The sequence below is a fragment of the Narcine bancroftii genome, chromosome 10 (assembly GCF_036971445.1).
Source record: "Narcine bancroftii isolate sNarBan1 chromosome 10, sNarBan1.hap1, whole genome shotgun sequence".
Lineage (NCBI taxonomy): Eukaryota > Metazoa > Chordata > Chondrichthyes > Torpediniformes > Narcinidae > Narcine > Narcine bancroftii.
In genome coordinates this window covers 15610553-15634403 of record NC_091478.1, presented here as the reverse complement: position 1 = coordinate 15634403, position 23851 = coordinate 15610553, and the positions used below count along the sequence as shown (strand labels likewise).

Sequence of the window (23851 nt, the reverse complement as noted above, 5' to 3'; positions counted from 1 at the left end):
AACTATTTGGAGGCCTGTAGATAATTCCCATTAGGGTCTTTTTGCCCTTACAATTTCTCAGTTCTATCCATACTGACTCTGAATCTTGTGATTCTGAAACCCCTCACAAGGGACTGAATTTCATTCCTCACCAACAAAACCACCCGCCCCCATTCTCATATTTTCTTGCAAAATAATGACCTCCACCCAAAGCTACACCAGCTCTCACAGCAATTCTGGTGGCCATATCACGGGAAGGATGGGATGCTGCCAGAATGATGCAGAGGAGACATGGGGGTGTTGCCATGGCTGAGAAAGGAAATGTTTGAAGCGCAATTCCTTTCTTGCTGTGCTTTTGAGAAAGCTCTGATCCCAATCATTTCAAAAGTATGTAGCTAAAGCCAGCTAAATGCAACATTGCACTGAAAAAGCCTCAAATATTTAAGCCTCAATAAGTATTTTCGATGTTTTGATTCTAGCGCTCTAAAGAACAAAGTGGAATAATTGTTCCAGTTCCATTAAGATCTCCAACACAATTTAATTCTTTCTGCTTCAAATCAATTGCACAGGATGTTCCGCAATCAAAATAAACGGAAAAGGAGCATAACTGCTCTACTTACCAGGTGTGGCTATATATTGTGTACTTGTAGAGGTCATCCACCAAACCATACTCATTGCTTCTAAATGCTTTGTATCCTCCATGTACATAAATCGATTTTGTTCTTGCACTGTAAACACTGCTGTGTCCATATCCACCCTGAACTATTGCACCCTTTGTCTCAGTTACTAACCATGTATTGGTCTCTGGATAGGAAGTAAGACTAATTTTAGAAGCATATCAAAGTTAACTCAATATATTCCATTCTATGCACAAAAAGTATACAGTAAAACCGTTATGATTTGGAATTCAAACAACTGGCAGCCTCAAGCAACCGGCAAAAAAAAAAAAATTGTAGTAAATAAATAGGTTAAAAAAATATGGACATTTAAAATTGGCGTGCTTCACTGTTCATTCACCAATCACACAACACGCAATCTCAAGCAACCGGAAAATTCATACCTACAGCATTTACCAATCCCCATAAGTTCCATATGCCGGTGTTTTACTGTATAAGGATTAATTATGCTGAAAGCGATGTGTTTCAAGGATAAATCCTGATCAATAATTGTCAATAAATGTGTTTCCCATCATTCATACCAAAATGCTTTTTTATATTTTAATTCAAATAAGAAATATCCAATTTACTCACATAACAATACAAAAACTAATTCTATTTATTTATTTATTTCCACAAAAATAAAAATAAATTTTATGGCCCAATCATGAAAATAACACCAAATATTTATGACAATTTGCCCAATTTCAATTTTCATAATTCTGTTTGTTTTCTCTTGCACTTGTAATGTCAACCTGGTAGCTTTAATCAGAAATCAGATACCAATCTCAACATAAATATAATACGTTCCTGATTTAGTCAATAATAATTCAACTGCAAATTTCATGTAAATATCAAACAGGAAATCAAATCAATTAATGTATAGTTTTTCTCCAAAACCAATAGTGCAAAAGAAATAACTGTTTTCTCCAGCATATCACCAAAGCACACCAAATATCACAATTTTTCAAGTTAATGGAATGTCCTATAAAAATGTTATAATTTGCAAATAAAGATACAAAACACAATCAACTAGTTCAAATACAGTACAACTCCGATTATCTGAAATCGGATTCTCCGAAAGCCTCATTTATCTGAGATTTTTTTTTTTAATTCCCGATAATGAGGACATCTGAAACAAATCAGAAATCCTCATTTATATGAATTTTTTTCAGAGCCGAATTGACCTCACAGATTTTTTTTTAATTCACCCGACATGAAATTTGAACGTTTGTCCTCATTTCAGGTAACACGCTCTCCTCTCTCTCTCTCTCTCTCTCTCTCTCTTCAATTCTCCTTTACCTTCCCTTATTGTCTTTTCTCCCTCTCAAACTGCGTGCCTCTGTCTCCCAGCGCAAGCAGTCAGAAGATTCCTTTGTCCAGGCGTCATCAAGGAGAGCAGCCTCCCAAGCAGGAGTGGGACCTCAAGCTCTCAGGCAGGAATGAAGACCTCTGGCTCCCAGGCAGAAGCAGGACTTCGGGCTCAGTAGTGTTCACTCCCCTTCCCTCCTTGGCACACCAGATGCAGACTCCAAACCCTCCCCTCGGCCGAGGGGAGGATTCGGAGTCAGGACTCGACCATCAGTCAGGAGCTCCAGTGACTGGGGAGACAGGAGAGTGTCGACTCACCAGTGTTCCACTGGACCGGGAAGCTTTGGTGACAGTGTTGGGGATTGGCTGCGGCCAACATTTTTTGGTGAGAATTAAATATTATTTTAATGCTTAAAAAGGCCTTCCCTTGTACTTTAAACATTGCTTCATGTGATTTGCTGTTGCTACTGGGCTGTTTTACAAAAAATAACCAGTTTGACAAAAAAAAAACATTTACCCAACATAGGCCCAGTCCCGACCATTTCGGATAATCAGAGTTCTACTGTTTCAAGAAGGTAGTTCATTTGCTTAATTGCTCAAATGTTCAGAATCAGACATGTACATATAAATAATGGGCATATTAATACTGAGGGTCAGGTAACCAAGGTAATGTCGAGTAACAACTATAAAATTGAATGAGGAAACAGGTCAACTGACAGTCAAGAGTTTGCCCTTCAAAAATGAACAAACAATAGTCATAAATTAGGCCATTTCCTTCACCCTTGGCCAAAATTTTGTATGTCAATAGAGCCCAATTCTGACGCCTAGTTGCATCAAGGACAATGAAATTCAAATTAGCAACAGTTCAGCTGGGTGAAGCCATTCCTTCCTTTATGCTTCAGATATTGGCTTCCAAACTATTTAAGTTGATAAGTAACTATTTTCAAATATGTTTTACAGTATTAACTTATTTCCAACAAATTAATTATGATCATAATCAAAAACTACACTCAAATGCAACCATTAAGATTGCTTTACAGCTGTTTTACATTGGAGTCGAGTGCATGGTGCCCAATACAGTAAGTGCATTGATCACCTAAAGAAATCTTTGAACACTTGTCACTGGCATAGTTTGATAAAGCAGGCATACAGCAAGTATAAATACCAAGTAAAAATAAATAAAACGTGTTTTCAGTGACACAATGAAAATACAAATTGGTAAAGTTTTTCAAATTGCCTTCAAAAAAAAAAAAGCAACCTCACTTTTCACACATTATTGTAGTCATGTTACTTGGAATTACTTTGCACCTGATGAGTTGAATTATTCGTCTCATAAATAGATGGATGTCAAAAGCATGCACTTGGGGAATTCACACAATCTTCGATCCTTTTTACAAGTGTTACAATTGGAAAGAAAATCAAATCTTCCTACTAGTAACACTTTTCATAATGAGATCCAAGTTTAACTTGGATCTCAATAAAACTGCTCCTTTAGGTCTTTCGTGGGACTCTTTCATGGTGGTACTTCAATTTTTGGACTTAATTTTCAGTGTCTACAAACTGAGTTCAATTTCAGGAATTCAATGCATATTCAAATTACTTACTTATATTGTATTCCTGAACACTGTTTATATACCCATAAAGTGCAGAATATCCAAAAATTATGATCATGAAGACATCTCCGCTATCCATTTCAATGATATGTGCAGAATGTCCTTCCAAATCATACTGCTGGCCATGAGCAAGAACTGTTGGGTTTTTTCTTGTCCACGACAGAGTGGGAATGTTAAAAATCCATAGCTCATTCGTGATGTTTCCATTATCCGTATCAATTTTTCCACCATACATGTAAATATCATCCTGGAAAGAATTGCAATCATCAATGAAAACACCAACAACTTCTGACCAGATGAAATCATACTACAATTTTTTTTTAATTGAGCAAACAATCACTGATCTGAACTTCAGCCTTAATTTCAATTTTTTAAACTTTATTTGACAAATCTGATTAACGAACTAAATAAAGTCCTAAAACCTGGTTTTGAGTCAAGATATTAACACAACAAAAATACGATCAAGTAATGGTCTTTCGATTATACTAAAATTACCTACGTTAAATATTTTACGATTAAAGTTGAGAAACATGTTCATGTTTAAGCAACAATATGCATCATACATAATCAAGTGGACAAATGTTTTGTTCCTGGGTTCTTCATCAACTGTATAAATTGTATGCACCATGAGAACAACTTGCAATCTGAAAGTTCACTAAATTCAACCACCTGAGAGTTTAGTTCATACCACATCAGATATAATTTCCTACAGTAGAGAGACCGCACCTTCAAAATTATGTGTGCGACTTACTGCGCATCATTCTTCGTATCATTGCATTTGTAAGAAGACCTGGTATTCTAACTAAAGTGTTATTTATTGAGTAGTACAAAAACAATTTTATAAGACAAAGGAGTAAAGGAATTCAACTTTTCGCTTGCATTGTATTTCTAAATAAAGCAACAATCAGCTGAAGGAGTCACATTGAAAGTTTATTGGTGAAAGATTAGATGATATTTCACTCACTAAAATATTGAGACCACAATTTGCATTATGCAGCAACAATTTATACATCTTGCACCCAGGAAGCTATCAGTCCACAAAAAAAGTTAAGATTACAAAGATCAATTACCAAGACTGGGAAAAGTATAAAACAAGACCAAAAAATGTGGGGACTAGCAGCAAATTTGAGAGTGTGATAACCAGACAATACAAGAATACGTGATAGCATAAAATAATATACTTACCAAGATAAACCATATCAACTTTAATTATCACTGTGAAAACTTTAAAATAGATACTCTTTATGCTCAAGGTACCACACTGCCAATGTCAACCGTGCTTGTCTGAGGCGGAAAGCTTTGAGCTTTTGGTATTATGCTGTGCAGGTGAAAATGAGCCGAATCCAGAAGTAATCCTCTCACAGAAAACATTCTCAACTTTTTTTTTGGGCTATGGCCCCCTAAGGACTCTGCTCAAAGTGTATGGCCCCCTTCCCTGAAAAGCAATAATTGAGTTGCATTCTTCCTTACTCCTATCAAATACATGAAAAAACATTTTATGATTTTGATGTGTGGCCCTCCTTTAATGTGCTGTGGCCTTCATTGAGAAGGTCTGATACAAGATACATCGTAAACTTGAAAGCAAGTTTTGAAGATTAAGAAATTACTCACATTCGGTACCTGATCTTTATTAGAGTTTCCTTTCAAGATCCAATTGACAAGGGTACTCAACTTGAGAGAATTAAAATAAACTGCAACACTTGGGTGATGTAGTAACACCTCCAACAAGATTACTGCCTCAGCTCCCATGACCAGGTTCAAACTTGCCCCCGACTACTGTTCTTATAGTATTTCCATTTCAATTAACATTGGTAAGTTGGTAAATAAAGGAAAATGCTGGTGTTGGCAAATGCAGCATTTTAAGGTTTGTGATAAAACTTTAACCTACATTAACTTCGATTCCTATTTCCACAAATACTGTCTGCAAATGTTTACAGCATTTTTTAATGTTTATTTATAACACAAGAACAATTAATGCTCATAGAATCAATATTCTCGATCAAACCACTGCAAAAAAAATACCCCAGCAATACAATTTATAAGACTGCAACTGCATCATGCCCAACAGTTACTTCCTAATATTAGTCCTCATCCCAGCTTCTACTTTGTATAAGCCAAGAGCTGTGACAGGAATTTTGAAACTAAAATACAACCACAGAAAGTTTTCAACGAAGGTCGTCATGTGGGAAAAAAATGCCCTTATCACAAATTAAGGACAATAATTGGCAATAAACTTCCAGTATTTTTTTCTCTCTGTATTGCACAGTTGTTTACATTTCTTTATTTGTTTACATGTGTACATTTTGTGTACAGTTTTTTTTGCACTACCAATAGATGGTAATTCTGCCTCGCCTGCAGGAAAAGAATCTCAGGGTTGAATGTGATGTCATATGAACTCTGACAATAAATCTTCCTAGCTTAATAAGAACAAATATTGGAATTTCACAGCACAAATGGCAAACATTTTAAGTGAGAGTACAATGCTGACAAACCCAAAATTCAGTACATTTCTGGAAGATTTTCCAAGGATTAATGATAATTACCAATTATCCATGATACCCACCATCCATTCTGAAGAGGTTTAAACAATTCTTTTTATACCAATCAAAAATATCAATCCTGACATTAGCAATATGACTGATCCCCATGGATAAAACCAATTTTGATACTGCATTAATTATTTCAATTAGTTGTGTTGCCAACACATAATACATAATACAGTACATAAAAATGCTGGACAAACTCAGCAGGTCATGAGGCATCTATAAAAAACAAAAGACAGTCAGTCAACTTAGCTTTCTATGGCTGCTGAGTTCCTCTAGCACTTTTGTGTACTGTGTTATCTGCAACCTTCTTGTTTACCTATTAAACAAGTAATAATGCTGCTTCAACACACAGCTGCATAACACTGCACCCTGGTGGCAAAATGCAATAAAGCAACAATATAACAATACTGTAGATGAAAGAACATTGCTTAATTCAGTTTCTTAATTCCGACATGATAAGAACTTTACCCTCACTCAGGCACCATAACTTTCCAAATACATCAACATACATTAGCAGCACCTGAGTTGCCTTCAGTTTTGTGGCCACAGAAAGCAAGAATGATTACTTCAATATGACAAAAAAAAGTATCGATTTTGTAGAAATCTTAAGATTGCAGTGGAGAGCACTTAAAATGAAAACTGGACTGTATCTAATAAATTTCACTCTAGAGTTTTCTTCTTGACAGCATCTGAAATATGAACAAAATTGAATTATTTTTAATTGGATCTGGTTGGCAAGAATTTAATAATACTCAAAAAGTACATTTAAATAAGTCTATTAACTTAAGTGGGTTGAAATAAATGATCCCAACTTTTTTTTTAATGTAAAACAGCATAAGGAATCTCAAATTCTGCCCACATTTTGGTGGAGAAATTGTACTTCTGAAGCGTGAAAGAAAGTTAGATCCACATTGCTAATCTACCTATTGAAATTAATTGCATGTCAGTCTTAGATTTACGATTAATTTGAATTAATTTTGTGACAGCTATTTTGGGTTGGCAATTGTTAAACCAAAAACACCAGAATTTAGGACTCTAGCATGATTCTGAAATATCACGCAACAAGAATAAAGAAGCTGTGAAATTTCATGCCTATAGACACCGAGCTGTTCCTACAAATCCAATTGTTCTCCAGTCAAACTCTTTTTCGCCCTTTAGCTTTCTTGGCCCACCTCATTCACCATTAGATATACTCACTCTACTCAGTGGAACTAAGTCTGGTGTGTTGGAGAATGGAAAGAAAATGGATGGCATGTAAATGAAGCTGGGTGATAGACAGAGACTTGGGTGAAATATTATCCAGTCAGGTGTGCATGTTGGTGCCAGTAGCGAGACCTGACAGTGGAATCCCACATTCTGGCACATAACAATATCTTGTTAAAGCTTTGTTTTTGTGGAATTGGGGAGTGGGAAAATGGAATTAGTGGGGAAAGATCAAGCTTTTGCACAGAAAACTGACTGCACAAGTAATTCTATTCCTCAGAATTGGAAGTCAATGTGGACTGATCTGTGGTGAAGCACACTATCATAATTTTCAACTTGAAAATGACATTCTTGAAAATATGAATTTATATCATGTCTAATATAATTTCAAATATTTAATAATTTATAGGTTGATACCCAACTTGACTTGCTAACAGAGTTAAACAAGAAAATCTGCAGATGCTGGGATCAAGCTGGAGGAACTCAGTTCACACAGCATCCAAAGGAAGTAAAGGTTAACCAAAGTTTCGAGTCTGGGCCCTTCAGCATTTATTCCAGGACTATAACATTGCTTACCGTTTACTTCCTGAGGATTCTGCGTGACCTGATTAATTTCTCTGAAATGTTTGTATATTCACTTACTATCTACCACTCATTATGTGGCAGAGATATAAAATCACAAATTAATGGGAAATATGTGAGCAAGATAAATTATGCAATCAAGTCTGTACAGGAGTGTTGGCAAGGAAATAGTGTATAGTGAAAACCGCAGGAGAACAAAATTCCCCTTGGTTTCATTTCTACATTTAGATAAAACAAATATTGTAACATGAAATGGCAAGCCTAAAGGAAGTTAAACTGTTAAAATGTTTTCAGTTTTTAAAAAAATGCATATTCATGTGTTTAGATCAAATATGTGAATGAATACAGCTAATGTCACTTGAAAGCAATTTTTAAAAAAATAACAGCAGGGCACTTCATCTTGAAAATCAACCATTTAAAGTTCAGTCAATATAGGTACTAACGTAAATGAGAAAAGCTTCATTATTACACTGATCTGAAAAGCTATTTTAATGAAAAATACACGTTGACAATGCTATGGATTGTCAAAATCTAAAGATATAGAGGATAAAAAAAGATAATGGCTTTTTTTTAAAAAAAGGTCTATATTGATTTTGTTTTTATTAATCAGCTTTATCCATCTCATCGTGTTTCATGGCACACATGCTTCTAAGTTTCTGACAAGCCTCTGAGTATAATTATTTTTCTTGGACTTTAATGTATGAAAGTCACTGATTTTTTTGGTCATTGCGCTGACAAACCAAAATGTAGCTGCAAAGTAAATTTACATAATCTTGCAAGTGATTATTCCAGAATAAAACCATTAACTTTTTCAGGAGGCTGTCAGATTTAAGAGTCTTTATGTTTATATCATGAATGAAATCTCAGCACCTATGATCACAAAAAGAATGTTCAATTTAAGATTTCTCTTTCCTTCCTAATTTATGCCCATGTTCAAAATTTAAGAATGAAAAGGTTGGTTTCAGGTCCATGGACAAAAACCACAAGGTGAAAAAAAAACTCGCTGGGGGTCATTGCCATGCCCCCTGCCAGAGCAGTATGTTTCCCCATATCTAAAAAGCTTGGGAATGGACATTTTTCGGCTAATGGAATTTTTCGGATAACGGAATAATGGCTTTAAGCAGCCCAGTAACAGCAGAATATGTGTACACCTCCCCACCAATCCCCAACACCTCCCTCCTGAACTCTCTGCTATTGCCCGGGAGGCCACTCTCCTTGATGACACCGGGACAGCGGAGAACCAAGTACGCTGGAGGGTAAAATAAGAAATGGCAAGAGAATGGGGAGGAGGTTACCTGAAACAAGGACAATTGGCGTTCTAATTCTTCCCCATGCATTGCCTGACCTGTCGCTCACAGATGGTTCGAGATTCCAGCTTGCTTCTCTGAGCTGACATCCAGCTGTTCAACGTCTGTCTCCCTGGCCAGCTCTGATCTCTTGTTACCAAAGTGGCACCAACAGACGTCAGAACCCCAATGGGCAAGTCAGATGATAAACATTTTTCAACTTGTGACATCACGTCACTGTCGAAAAATGATCAGATAATATAACTCTTTGGTTAACTGAATTTCAGATATGGGGAAACCTACTGTACTTAGGCTGGTTCTTGCACTTTTGGATCTTAATATTTCATACTCCACACTGGTAAAAGCCAGCACTGATATCAAAGTATGCAACCCTGGGCATCTGGGACTCAACCAACAGAGAATACATTTTCTTAATCAAATGGAACTACTGAAAACTTAAAGAGTATAAGATCAGTGTAACAGGACAAATTCAAAACAATGTCTGAAAGATACGCAAGGGAATGGATAAAAAGGTGTCTCACACGGAAAAATGGCAGCAGTGACTCCATAGAAAAACTACTGTAGGAACAACTCAGAGTCTGGGACTCTGAGAAGAGGTCATCAAGTCAAACTCAACTTCATCTGAGTGGGTATGGATACAAGTGGTGGCTTTGAAATTATGAAAGTTGCGTAACTCAACAAGTAAGTGAAAAATTAATGAATCTTGTTTGAACTGCATAATGAATCATTGCTTAAATTAATCCGCTGAAAAAACAGAATAGTGGAGCAGAGGAACAGGCCCTTCAGCCCATGAATCTGTGCTGAACATGTTAAAATCCAACTAAAACACTACTGCATGCACTTAATAGATACCCCTCCATTCCCTTTGTAATCACGATTCTATCTGGAAGCTAGTATGATAGCTGCTTCTGCCACTACTCCTGGCAACCGGTTCCAGACACATTCTGTGTACAAAATTTACCCCACATATCTCAATTTAACTTACTTCTCCTCACCTCAAACACATCCTGTATTTTGCAATGCTTTTACGCTTGGGAAAAGATTCAGACTGTCCACCCCATCAAAGCCCCTCATGATTTTATATACTTCTATTAGACCACCCCAGCCTCCAATACTTCACAGAATTTAATTGAATGCAATGAAGATTTTTTTTAAATATAAAGTAGGTGTTTGACTGCAGCAAGAAAGAATTTGCACATGTATGTTGTGCAATGTATACGACTATAAACTCATTTTCGTTATCATCCTTCCTGCAATGGGGCAATCAGAATTGCACACAGTATTCAATGTGCAGTCGAACCAAAGTGTATTATAGCTGCAACACGATCGCCTTACTCTTGTACTCAAAGCCCTGACCAATGAAGGCCAGCATTCTGTATGCTTTCTTTGTCACCCGATATACCTGTATGGCCACTTTCAAGGAACTATGGAGGATCTCAACCCCCAGATCAAGTTCTCGTTTGTTCAAATTTATTGTCAGAGAATGTACATGACATCACATACAACCTTGAGATTCTTTTTCCAGCTGGCCAGGTTGAATTTCTACTTATCAGTAAACTGTACGCAAAATAAAGATACATACTACAAAAGAGATAAATCTAAAGAAAGAAATGTAAACAAACTGACTGTGCAAATACAGGAAAACAAATTCACCAATAAATAAATAACGAGTTCCTGATTGTATCTGTTGCTTAGGAGTCTGGTGGTGGAGAGATAGCAACTGTCTCTGAAGCTGGTAGGATAATTCCACCAGGTTCTGACCTCCATTCTGCTGACAGCAACAAGAACAAAGCACGTTCTGAGTATTTGGATCCTTGATCATTGCCGCTATTCTCCAACAGCAGCGTTCCATGTAGATTTTCTACATGGGGAGAGTTGCTTGTGATGTACTGGACTGTATCCACTATTTTGTGCAGGGGCTTAAACTCAGAAATATTGTTACCCCAATACCAAGCCGTGATGCAGCGATCAGCACACTTTCCACCATACAACTGTAGAAGTTTGCTAAGGTTTCCAATGTCATACTGAACCTCTACAAAAACCTGAGAAAGTAGATATGCTGATGTCCTTTCTTCAAGATGATATTACAGGTACACGATCCTTTATCCGGAACCCTTGGTGGACAGTGTGTTCCAAATTTTGGATTTTTCTGGATTTCTAAAAGCCAGATTTAAGCCCACCCAAATTGTGCTCCCATATCCCACCCCCTTCCAGTCGCCCTGCCATCTCCCCCCACCCCCTCCCGCCCGCCCGACTCGCGCTGCCAGTCTCTCGCCCTCACCTGTCTGACTTGCGCTGCCGGTCTCTCCCCACTTGCCGGATTTTGGAGCTTTCCAGATTTTAGATGTCCGGATAAAGAATTGTGTACCTGTAGTATGTTAGGTCCAAGAATGGTCCTCTGAAATAGTGAGTCTCAGGAATTTAAATTTGCTTACCCTCTCTGACTCCCCAATGATCTCTAGATTGTGCACCTCTGGTTTTCCTTTCTGAAAGTCTACAATCAGTTCCTTGGTTTCTCTGCACATAGGACTCCTGCCATTTATTGTTTTCCATCTCCTTACATTTGACCTCCCAAGATGTACACTCATCCAAATTAAACTCCATCTGCCATTTCTTTGATTTCATCTGGAACTGATCTATATTTTGTTTATATACTGTAAGGTAAAACATCATGAGATGGGAATGTGTAGGGAGTTACCCTGTACAGGGCAGTAACAAGAAGGGGAGGTGTCCTTGTACTCCTGTTAGGTAAAACATCATGAGATGGGAATGTACAGGGCAGTAACAAGATGTGAATGCATCCTTGTACTTACAAGATAAGAGAGACATTGATGGATTGAGAGGCAGGAAGCTAGCAGGGAAAGGATAGCAACAGTTTTAGTCATTGGACAAGTAATGATATGATGATGTTCTAAGCACATATCCAAGGGTATAAAAAATCACCATTTTGCTGATAACGGCAGAATGCATTCTCCGACTAACCTGGTTGGTCGCAAGTGTTACAATCCGGTAATAAAGAACAAAGAACCCTGATTTCGACTCAGCCTGGTGTTTGTCTCACTCATTCATGAACAAAGCAGACCTAACAATACTTTGATAGCCTCATACGCTGATAACTCCACTAATCTTTGTGTCATCTGCAAATTTACTAACCCACCTGCACATTAGTTATCACTTCCTTCAGCCCCATCCTCTCACCACCTCCCCCACCCAACTCTTAATTATTGAATCATTTCATTAATTTCTTGAGCCAAAAGTTATAAAGGAGAATGATCCAATAACTCTGGACTATATGTTCAGTGATCAAATATGCCCATGGCAAAGTCAAATCAAAAGAAGAAATATAATTAAGACTTTAATTGAATGGAACATTGAATAAATATTGTGACATGGAAGACAAGGTTTTGCAGAACCTCCCCTTCATAAATAGGCATATTCTATACTCCATAATTGATGGGCTCAACTGCATATCCCAGAAATGCTGGAGAAACTCAGCAAGTCACACATCGTTCTTTATGTAGCAAAGATTACATAACTAATCTTTCAGGCCTGAGCCCTTGAAGTAAGAGCAAAAAGCAGGTAGGTGCCTGAATAAAATGGTAAGGGGAGGGCTGGAGGAGGAGCAGAAGCCAACAGGTCATAGGTGGATATGGGTGGGAGGGCACAAGAGGAAAAAAAGATGAAAAAGGATAGGGGAGGGGAAAGCTCTCTGAATGGAGAAGGAAGGGCTAGAGGAAAGGACAAAGATGATAGAGAAGAACAGGGAACGGGAGTGGTCTAACGAAAACCGGAGAAGTTGATGCTAATACCATGTAGATGGAGAGTGCCCAGATGAAATACAAGGTGTTGCTCCTCCGATTTGCTGGTGGCCTTGGTTGAGTAGTGCATGAGGCCACAGTCATGTCAGCGCAGGAGTGTGGCACAGAACTGAAATGGTTGGTCACTGGAAGATCGCCACCATTTCTGCAGACAGAGTGAAGGTGCTCAGTGAAATGATTTCCCAGTCTATGTAAAGTCTCTCCAATGTAGAGAAGACCACAACGGAAGCATCAGATGCAACAGGTGACCCCCCACAGATTCACAAGTGTAACTTCACTTGGAATAGCTGCTTCGGGTACCGAATAGTGATTAGGGAGAAGGTGTGAGCACAAGTGTTGTACTTCCTCCAGTCATGGGGTAGGTACCAATGGGGCAATTCATGAAAATGGATGATTGGAGGACGGAGGCATGGAAGGAGTGGCCCCTGCAGAACATGGAGAGGTTAAGAAAAGGGAAGATGGGTCTGGTGGTGTGATTACAGGAGATGCAAATTGCAGAGAATAATACAGTGCCATCCATAATGTTTCTTCATGTTCCAAACTCTTGATTTTGGTAATCCTAAGGTTTGGGCGATCTCTCTTACTGGTTTATTCTCGTCTTTCAGCCTCTTGACTTTCATTGACACAAATCTAATCCTCATGTTGAAAAATGGCCACTATAGACTTCAAAGGTGATCCAAACCTTAGAAGCAAGCCTGCTCTCTCATCAATGAAGCAATTAAACATACCCGAGTACTCACAAACATCTGTGAAGCAAAATTTCCCAAACATTATGGTGCCTTGAAATGAAGTGCAGTCACTTCTACATGGTCAAAACAACATGTTCCCAAAACAGGCCTTTCAAGTGAAGCAACACTCAACTTCCACAGGAATGAATTACTGCATCTGATGCTCCCTTTGTGGCCTTCTCTGCATCGGGGAGACTGGGCGCAAATTGGGAGATCTCTTTGCTCCATCTGCAACAATAACAGAGACCTCATAGTAGCCAACCATTTCAGTTCTGTGTTACACTCCCATGCTCACATGCCTGTCCATAGCCTTATGCACTGTCTCACCAAGACCACCCGCAAATTGGAGGAACAACACCTTATTTTCTGCCTGGACACTCTCCAGCCAGATGGCAATAACTTCAACTTTTCCAGTGTCTGCTAACCTGCTCTCCCCTTCCTCCTCCCCCATTCCTAGTTTTCTTCCTTCCCTTCACCTCGCCATCCCTCCTCCCCTTGATCTCTGCTGTCCCTTCCCCACCTTAATGAAGGCCTCAGCCCGAAAAGTCGGTTATGTATTTTTACCTTTGTTCTTTAAAGGACACTGCTTGACCTGCTGAGTTTCTGGAATGTGCCCTTTTATGATATGTGAATTATTTGATTACAAAATTTAAAATCGGTGGAGCACAGGGGCAAATAAAGGAAAATGCATCTTTGTTCCAAATATTATTGTTCCAAATATGTTGAATGCGGGGACAAGCCACATGGTAGGACAGGACAAGCAGAATCCTGTCTTTGTTGTGTCTTGGTGCAGAGGGGTCCAGGGCAGATGTGCAAGATATGGAGGTGATGGGGATAAGGGCTGAGTTGATGGTGATAGAGGGGAAGCCACATTTTTTTTTTTGGAGGACTCTCAGATTATCTGAAATGAAAGACCTCATTCAGGGAGAAAAAGCAACCAAGACAGAGGAATTGAGAGAAAGGAATAGAATCCTTACAGGGGATAGAGTGTGGAGGTGTAGTCAAGGTAATTGTGGGGTTGTAGAAAATCTCTGTAGACAGTTTGTCTCTCCAGAGACAGAGAGATTGAGAAAGGGAGAATGTTCCCAGAGCTTTTCTTTTTTAACTCAAAACTGTATATACAATAAGTTAAATTGTTTGATATGCCAAAGCCCTTGAATTTCTGCAGAAACAAGTTCAGAAGTGCTATAAAAGCCCTAAAAATGAATCAATGATTTCTCTTCAATTTCTTCAGATCTTCTGCCAGTTTCATCAAATCATTGTGAAAATCCAACATTGACTTACTCTTTAAATAAAATGGATACAATCCATGTAGCCTTTCCTCAAATTCAAACTTTCCCTGAATTGATACAGCAATATTTGCTTTTAAAATTAGTTGCACTTCAGCCTTGTTGGAACAAAGTGACCATTTCAGGAAAAGTATACAACATGGCTTTTCAAATTGGGTTCCTAAGTTTTAGGAATTCCTTTCATTTGAATTATCAGAGATGGCTTTGTATTGTAGCAGAACACTTTCCAAGATAATTTGCCAGCCACTTTTTTTATTGTTGCATCATAAGGTGTAGTTACCAAGGAATGCAGTCATCCCCTTCCCTTAACTGTCAGAATATATTCCAAAGGAAGGCAAGATTCAAACAAGTTGCTGCCAATCTTGTGTATCAAAAGATCAAACCGCGGAAGGGCAGTAGATTTCCTGCTTTAGGAGATAAGAGATCCATTTGTTCACTTTTAACACTGCAGATGCACAAGAGACCGTAGATACTGAAATGTGGAACAAATGAAAACAATCTACCAGAGGAACTCAGTGTATTAAGCAGTATCAGTGAGAAAAAAGAATGGACGTTAGTACCAGGGGCCCATAATAAGCAGAGCAGGCGGTGCAATAAACCAGTCTTCGATTTCAATTCCTCGATTTCAATTCCTCGTGTGTGTGTGTGTGTGTGTGTGTGTGTGTGTGTGTGTGTGTGTGTGTGTGTGTGTGTGTGTGTGTGTGTGTGTGTGTGTGTGTGTGTGTGTCTTTCTTTCACACCTGTTATTGTGTGTATGCTACACCATGATGTTATTAATGACTTTGTTTTCAATCGCCCTTTTAAAAATCTGCACAAAGTGCTCAGCTTCCCCATTAGTATTAGGATAGTAGGGTGCAGACAAAATGGGCCACACATTGTTGTTTCACAGGAAATCCTTGAGAGCGTCTGATACAAATTGAAGTCCATTATCTGAAACTAGTTCCATGGGTAATCCATAATCTGTGAATACACCTCATAATCTCTCAATTGTCTTTTCCATTGTTATTGATGACATTCACCACACAATAGACCATTTGGAGAGTGCATCAACAATAATTAGAAAGTTTTGCCTCATAAATGGACCAGTGAAATCAACGAATTCAGTGACATGGTTGTAAAAGCCATTTCCATGGGGTTAGCTTCTGCTTGGGGTGCTTTCAAATGCATTTCTTGACATCTCCGAAACATTGTTGAATGTCTATGTCAATCGATGGCTACCAGCTTCATTCGGACCATTCCTCGATAATTGGTGTGGATTTCCTTTAGTAAGGCCTCCTGCCATTTCTTGGGAATGGTAGTTCTTGTCCTCTACAACAGGCAATCAATTTTTTTTTTTGCCAGGTATAAAAAGCTTTCAATTTAAGCCACCCTTTCAAGGTGAAGAACAGAATCTTTGACAGTGTAGCCTCTTTTTGTACCTCTTTGCTGATAGCCTTAGCTGTAATGGACAAGTGGTGCAGTTGTTCCTGATTGACAGCTGTGGCTTCTGTAGGCCAATTACTGTATTTTTACAGATATCAAATGTGCATTATATACGTTCTTTTACCAACCAGATTTGCCCACTGTGCATTAAATGCGTATGCGCATATACAAGAATTTTTTTTTACATGTTGAATGAAAAAGTGAACTTAATTGACCAGCCACTGGTTTTAAATTTCTTTATTTTTAAATCACTAATTTAAATAGCATGTTAAAAAAACTGGACAATGTGCTAAAGTAAAAAAAAAATAACAACTAAAAATACACCAATTAACCTACAAACCGCTGTACAACTGGGATCGTCAGGACCGGATCGTCAGAATCTTCGACATCTGTCCTCCCCAGCCGTCTCGGCTGAGTGGTGGTTCAACAAGCGACGTACAGGAGGCTGTCAACCAGCGCGTCAGTCAGAAGCAACGGGGTGGCCTGGGAGCTCGGCCAAAAAGGTGGCCAGCATTGACTGCTTGGAGCCAGTGGCCAAGTGGGGCAGAAGGGCAGACACAAGGTGCAGAACTGCAGGAGGAGTGGGCCGTCAGGGCAGTGGAGCCAAGCGTCAACGGCTTTCAGGTGCTCCACCAGCTCGTCAGGCACACCCCAGCAGTGCAGCCCCGTATGTCGCCCCCTGCCCCCATCTACCTCCCGATACGACAGCAGGGGTGCAGTGCTGCCAAGCCCGGAGTTTTCTGAGTGCCACACTGGATCGCAGCTACGGCTCAATGTGGAAACAATGGATGTCTTCGTTACCCATAATCCCCAATGTAGCTGGAACCACTCTGTCAGTGCCAGAGCAGTTCTAGCCGCGTGGGGGATTATGGGCAAGGAAGACAGCCATTGCTCCCATATTGAGCCAGCTGCCCCCTGCTTCTTTCCCATTGGGTGCTGGGGGCCGAGAATCACCTTTCCACCGAAAGTAAGAGAGGGCAGACTCTTCTATCCCTGGGGATGAGTTGTGTTCAGTGGAAAAGCAGTCAGTGCCCCAGTTAAAGGTGGCCCAGTGAAAATAGTACAAACAGCTTCCTATCCCAGGACAATGCACGGCCAATTAACTGGGATGCCTGTGGAAAAAGGGCTATTAAGTTATGCCACAATATTTCTACAGTTAAACTTTTATATTTTTACTGAAGCAAAGGCAAGGGATATTAAAAATAAAGAGCAAGTGGTTTAAACTTATTCTTTGTTACATATTCCAACACATATCTGAAGAATTGCTCATTTATCAATTAGCCCATGATAACAATTTTCACACTTTTGAAATATCTTCTACAAATAAATGCAGGGTTTGAAGTTGCATAATAAGACATTTTTGTTATTAACCCATCAATCTAGAAAGCTGTAACTTGTGGTAGGTTTATTCAAGGGGAACAGAAATTTTAGACAGCCATTCATTTCAGTAGCTAGAAATTCTTCGCAAAGCTGCTCCAATATTTTGCATGAATAGTACATTACTGCCTTCTGGTGGCACTTTGTTAAAGCATTATGAAGCAATCCTCTTTGTGTTGTAAACATCCATGGAACACATCTTTCAAAGCACAACATAAATCATGAATATGGAATCATAGAGAAATTGCAATTAACTTATTGATACATGACTAGATGAAAAATATTTTAAACATTTTGTTTTTAAACTTACCCATTCATCACACTCTAAAATTTCCCATCTTCCTTGCATCAGTTCAAAGATACCAGCAACAATACTGTTCAACCATATTTCAACTGTCACCAGAACAGTCTAAACAGACTGAAGCTGCTAATCCAACATTGTTCCAAATGCAGTTTCACAGCGAGGAAAATATTGACCCCCCACCAACTTTGCCTGTTGTGAAAGCCTATCAAGGAAGTTTGTGGGGTTGGCCTTGCACTGTATTACTCTGCAGTAATTCAGAGGCTGTGGAGGGCCAGCAAATAATGCCATTAAGCTCATTTACTAGAGATAATTAATTTGTAATTGATGTTTGAATATGGCAGCACCAAATTCATACATCATTTTACTCCAAATAGAAATGAATAAATAGCAACGTGTGTCATGTCCTCTTCAGCCATGACACACTTCTGCTGATTGATCCTTAGATTCACTGCTTCATGTTTTATTAATATTTGTCAATACTGGGTAAAATCTAACTGCTGCACTTGATAAGAAAAATAAGCAGCAGGATCTACTCCGTTATTTGCAATAAAAACTATCACTGACATTGAAGATGACCTCGAGGTCTTAGTGGACTTAATGTTTAAATTGTACATTCAAAGCAAATCTAGAGACCAACATTCATTCCAATACTGATGTCTTCTATGCTTGCTCATCTCATACCTGCATAGTGTTGATCTTGCATATCGAAAAATAATCTTGGAAATCTCGATATGGTACATCACGCTCAAGTACCGAATTTGATTCAATTTTAATGAAATAGTTAATATTTAAATTTTCACTTGATTATTGATTTTATTATTTTCTGAGGTCAGTAAACCTAACATTAAAATTAAGGAATCTCAGAATAATCTAATGTTCCACTCAAACCTTTTCTTCACTACTTTAGAGAAGGAGGCAGCATTGTAAAAAAGAACAATACGAGGGCATTGACAGAACGTTAAAAGCTGCAAGTGAGAAACACACAGTTAAAATCCAGATAGAGCAGGAAAGAGATGGTGTGGATATCATCGTGAACAAGATGCAAGCTAAAGGGAAAATTATCACAGTATTTTTTAATGAATAAATTAAGATGGGCCATATAACCTTGCTTTCATAACTATTTCCAACAACTTAAAACACTGATATGAAAAGACACAATGGCTGCAATCTGCACATCAAAAACATTTCAAGGAGAATTTATTATTCATTATTTTATTTTTGGTGTACCAAGGCCCAGGCCTGAAAATTGTAGATGCTAAAATTAAGAAAATATATTGCACCAACAGTGGGTCCCACAAAAGATTGGAAATACTTGCACATACAAATTATCTGAATTTTTTGTAACGAGATCTGGACTCTGGTCATAAATGAAGCTTAGTTAGTATAGTAATTTAAATCTTACCTGATACAAGGTTAGAGAATGTCCATACCTTGAAAGCGGTCTCACGTCACTTGTTATGGGCACTCCTGTCCACCCATTGCTCTCCAAGTCATATCTTGAACAAAATTAATTGGCTGAATCAATTTTCTGAACAAAAGTAAACTGTATATTTAATTCCACATTTATAATGTGCAATATTTGCTAAACATCCATGTTAACATGTTGACAATATCATATTCTGTAGTTATTGTCTGTTTGGCAACTGGGTTTTAATGAACCAAAATTTTTTAATTCCTTGATGGGTGACATTCATTCAACAATTCAACAAAATTATGTAAAACTGCAAATGTAGTCATACCATTCACTGCTTATGGATAAACAGTGAAGTAGAAATAAAACCAATAATGACTATCCGGAGTTTCATGCACACTTTTAGTCCAGAATTCTGACCAACATCGTGAATACATTCATCATTTCATTCCACTTCACTTCATTCCATTTCACTTCACTCCACTTACAAATGACTAAACAGTTGAGTTCCTTCTTTTGGCAACAGTTCTTACTTATCATGGAACCTGGTTTTTTATACAAGGTTATAAATTTCTAAGCATTTGCTAGTAACAATGACTTTCAAAATTAATTTACAATCAAGCACAGAGCTCAACCGAAAGCAAAGCTTCATTAATCCCTTCCTTGCTAATTCCCGTCATAGATATAAACAATAGTGACATCATACTACATCTTTTAAAATGTGGCACCATTTGACTATTCTGCTCTTATTTAGTAAATGTCCTGAAGCTCCTGTCACAAACTCTGAAAAATTTAGTTCCAAAACATTTTATTGCAGGTTCGGTGCTCCTGCCAAATTTCTAAGTTGTTCAGTTTGGACAAAAGACAAAGTAGACATACTAAAGAAGCCACCGGTGGTTTGAACGTTTGGAAAACATGAAAGAAAACAAATAGTAAACTACAGGCATACTTACTTCAGGATCATCTGCGATGAACTATAATTGAAAGTATATCCACCAATTACCCACATAAACTTCCCGTATACAACAGCTTTGTGGGATGCACGGCTCACACTGGGACTGAAGGGTTTGATATTTGGAAGTACCCAATAGGATTTTTTGGATGGGACAGGTAAAGAGCAGTCTGGTCCTGGAATACAGTAAAATAGAATTAAACATCAGTGTTTGGTACAAGTTTCAACACAAGAGCATACAGACAAGATTAAAAATATAACCTCACATTACACAAAGTTTTACTCATTTTTAAGATATTTTCAGTACATGATCTCAAATCAATGACTATATTTATTGACAAGAATAATCAATAATCATTCACTGGCAACAAAAATTATAGATATCAAGACAATGACCAGAATCTGGGTGTGCAAGACACTGAATCTTGAGTTTTAACAATTTAAAGTTGTACATCGAAAATGAATGTCCAAAGTTAAACTATCTCATTTTTATCCAGATATTGATCCTCTATGTGACAAATGTAAGATTTTTGAGGCCTCTCTGGAGTGTCCAGAACTACAAGAATATAGGGAACAATTCTTTAATACTCTAATTACAGATTTTTAGGATTAAATTAGAACCATGTCCTTTTATAGCTTTGGTTATTCTCTAGGAGAGAGGATTTCCTTGAATTCAATACAAAAAAAATAGAAGCTTTTACTTCATTGATGGTCAGACGAGCAATTTTGATAAGGGGGAAAGACAGCAGAGCACCAACTTGTATGCAATGGTTACAGGATGTTATGTCGGTCCTGAGTTTGGAGAAAATTATATATGTTAAAGAGATCAAGGTTGAATTTGACAAGATGTGGGGCCCATTCATGGACTATTATCATAATTTGATTACATTGGCAGGGGTTCTCTGGGCATTTTCTATCCGATGTCCAAAAGCCGATACTCATTTCTTTACAATTAATTTGCTGGTGACCATGTTTAGAGGGATGGGTTAGATTAGTATGGTTTTTTTTTCTTATTTTTGTTTCTTTAAATATGACTGGAAGAGAATTTTTTTTAATTTTTGAGTTTTTTTTAAGAAACGGCTTTGAAAAAGGGTCCTAACCCAAATTACTGACTGCCCATTTCTCTTCAATGGATGGTGCCTGACCCACAGAATCCCTCCAGCTTCTCATTATTTGCTCAAGAATATACCATTGGCAAAGATGTCACTTGTCCATGACACTGCAACATTTGGTTTGCATTGCAAAATGTTCCAGTTTGGATGCAATCCAAATTCTCCAGGACATATACAGAGATTTTGGAAGGTTACCAAGAAAGTACCACAGACTGCTCTATAAGTGGTCAAAAATCATTGGGAAGGCAAAATATGGAAGCAGTACAATCAAGAACATTTGCATTCATCTGGGTTTCAATATAAATCGTGTTCCAATTCATTAAATGCTTACGAACAAAAAAAAAACCGTGCCAATTTTAAACCATGATTGTGATCTAAAGTTTTAGAAATTTATACATTGGTTATAAAAGGCAATTTCAATTCCTCACCCCATTCCCTTGCCAACATGTCTGTCCATGGTCTCTTGCACTGCCAGATTGAGACCATCCGCAAATTGCAGGAACAACCCCTCATATTCTGCCTGGGTCATCCTCCAACCAGATGGCATTAACATTGACCTCCACTTTTATTAGCTTTCTACCCCCCATCTTTTCCTCTTTCCTTTCCTCTCTCTTCCCTTTTTCTTCAGTCTCCTTTCACAGAGCCAAAAATAACCCCCTCTCCCAATCAAGTCTCACCTTTCCTTTCTCCTGTCCACTTATCATATCCAATTAATACCTTTTGAATATTGGTCTGAACTCCTCCCCCTACTATTCTTTCCTTTTCCCCAGCCTTTTAATATAGGAGTCTTCCTGCTTTTTACTCGTATGTGGAGGAAGGGCTCAGGTCCAAAATGTCAGTAATGTTACTTTACCTCCTATGGGATACTGCAAGACCTGCTGAGTTCCTCCAGCATTGCTGTGTTTTTACTATGTATAGCATTCATTTGATTAATTGGATTATTCAAATTGTGAATCAAAGAAAATAGACAGTGTGACATTTAAAGTGCAAAGTCCTCCAACAGCAGTCGATGCAGAATCAGGAAATTTTTAAAGCCAGAGATATGCAATCAATACATTTGGATGGTCTCTTTCATTCCCCATTGCAAAGGTTATATAAAAAATTGCTATTGATGACGGTAAACTTCCTCCCACCCAGCTTCCTTGTCCCTTTAAGATGCATGCCATTTTTCCAGTTTCCCTCCCCCTTCACATCCATTCTGCATTGCAACCTTATCCATCATATATATCCCCTCAGCATTCAGAAGGGTCTACTGCCTCCATGACATCATGGCTTGCTCTTGCATCTCCTTGCACTCCCCACCTCTCACAGTATTTATTCTTTTACCACCTCCCTATTAACTTCTGTTTAAGTAAAGCAATTATTTAATTTGTACTTGTTCCAATTTAGTGGACAGAAATGGAGAAGCTAAATGCAGATTGGCTGACATCTCAATTCAATCTGCATGGAAGACCCAGTCATTTTACTTCTCACCTTCACCTGCACCTCTGGACTCGTACACTGTTTCTTTGAAAATTCAACGTATACTCAAGGAACAGCAAATATTCCAACCAGGAATATTAAACCTTCCTGGTTGAATTTAACATTTTCAATGTGTTTTTTTTTTCCTGAGATTATTACATCTTATTTCTCTTACCTTGTATACCTCTCCACCAGACACCTTTTGTAATTTACTGATTTTGACCACCACCTTTCAGATACTATCACTTGAACAATTCATTCGTTCCTGACTTTCACCTCCCCTTCCTCTCCCCCCCCCCCCACCCCCCCAACTATCCTTTTCTCTTTCGGTGCACCTTAAAATGTTTTCTCTGAATTTTCCCAGTTCTAGTGAAAGATCAACCCGACACATTCCCTTTCTCTCATTACAGATGCATCATGACATGCAGCGTGTTTTGAACATCTGCTGTTTATTTGCTTTCAAATTAACCATTTCTCTTTTATTGCAAGGATCATTGAGCCAGCCATTGCAAATGCAGCCTCAGATTAACATTGTGCCTTTGTTATCTTAACAAAAATATAATCAAGTCAAAAAGAAAACTAATCAGTGATGATTTTATTTAAAAAATTCAATCCAATTACTTAGATTAATTGTCAGAAAATATTTGTGTAGTTGGTCAAAGTACCAAGATTAATAACATCTTGATGAAACAAAAAGCCAGTTTTTATGTAAGAGACAGGCTGCTATAGATACCAATGTCCACACGATGGTGCACGTAGCCTTGACAGTTAAAAAAAAGT

The 23851-nt window shown here is 38.1% G+C and overlaps 1 protein-coding gene and 1 long non-coding RNA gene across 11 annotated transcripts in view; both read right to left on the bottom strand.

Annotated features, from left to right (window-relative positions):
• The window catches only part of atrnl1b (attractin-like 1b), a 617494-nt gene that overhangs the window by 545967 nt on the left and 47676 nt on the right, over nucleotides 1–23851 (bottom strand). For all 10 annotated transcript variants that reach the window (XR_011345361.1, XR_011345362.1, XR_011345364.1 and 7 more), the window contains exons 6-9: nucleotides 20500–20674; nucleotides 19538–19631; nucleotides 3551–3806; nucleotides 600–783 (exon numbers count right to left, since the gene is read on the bottom strand). Coding sequence is in view for 6 of the 10 variants with exons in the window: in XM_069900005.1 (XP_069756106.1) it covers nucleotides 600–783; nucleotides 3551–3806; nucleotides 19538–19631; nucleotides 20500–20674 (709 nt within the window). In the remaining 4 variants the exon portion in view is untranslated. The remainder of the gene's footprint in view (nucleotides 1–599; nucleotides 784–3550; nucleotides 3807–19537; nucleotides 19632–20499; nucleotides 20675–23851) is intronic.
• On the bottom strand, nucleotides 6482–9259 carry LOC138744214 (uncharacterized). Its single transcript, XR_011345369.1, has 2 exons — nucleotides 9186–9259; nucleotides 6482–6794 (listed from the first exon to the last, which is right to left on the bottom strand). It is a non-coding gene; the product is annotated as an uncharacterized lncRNA (long non-coding RNA).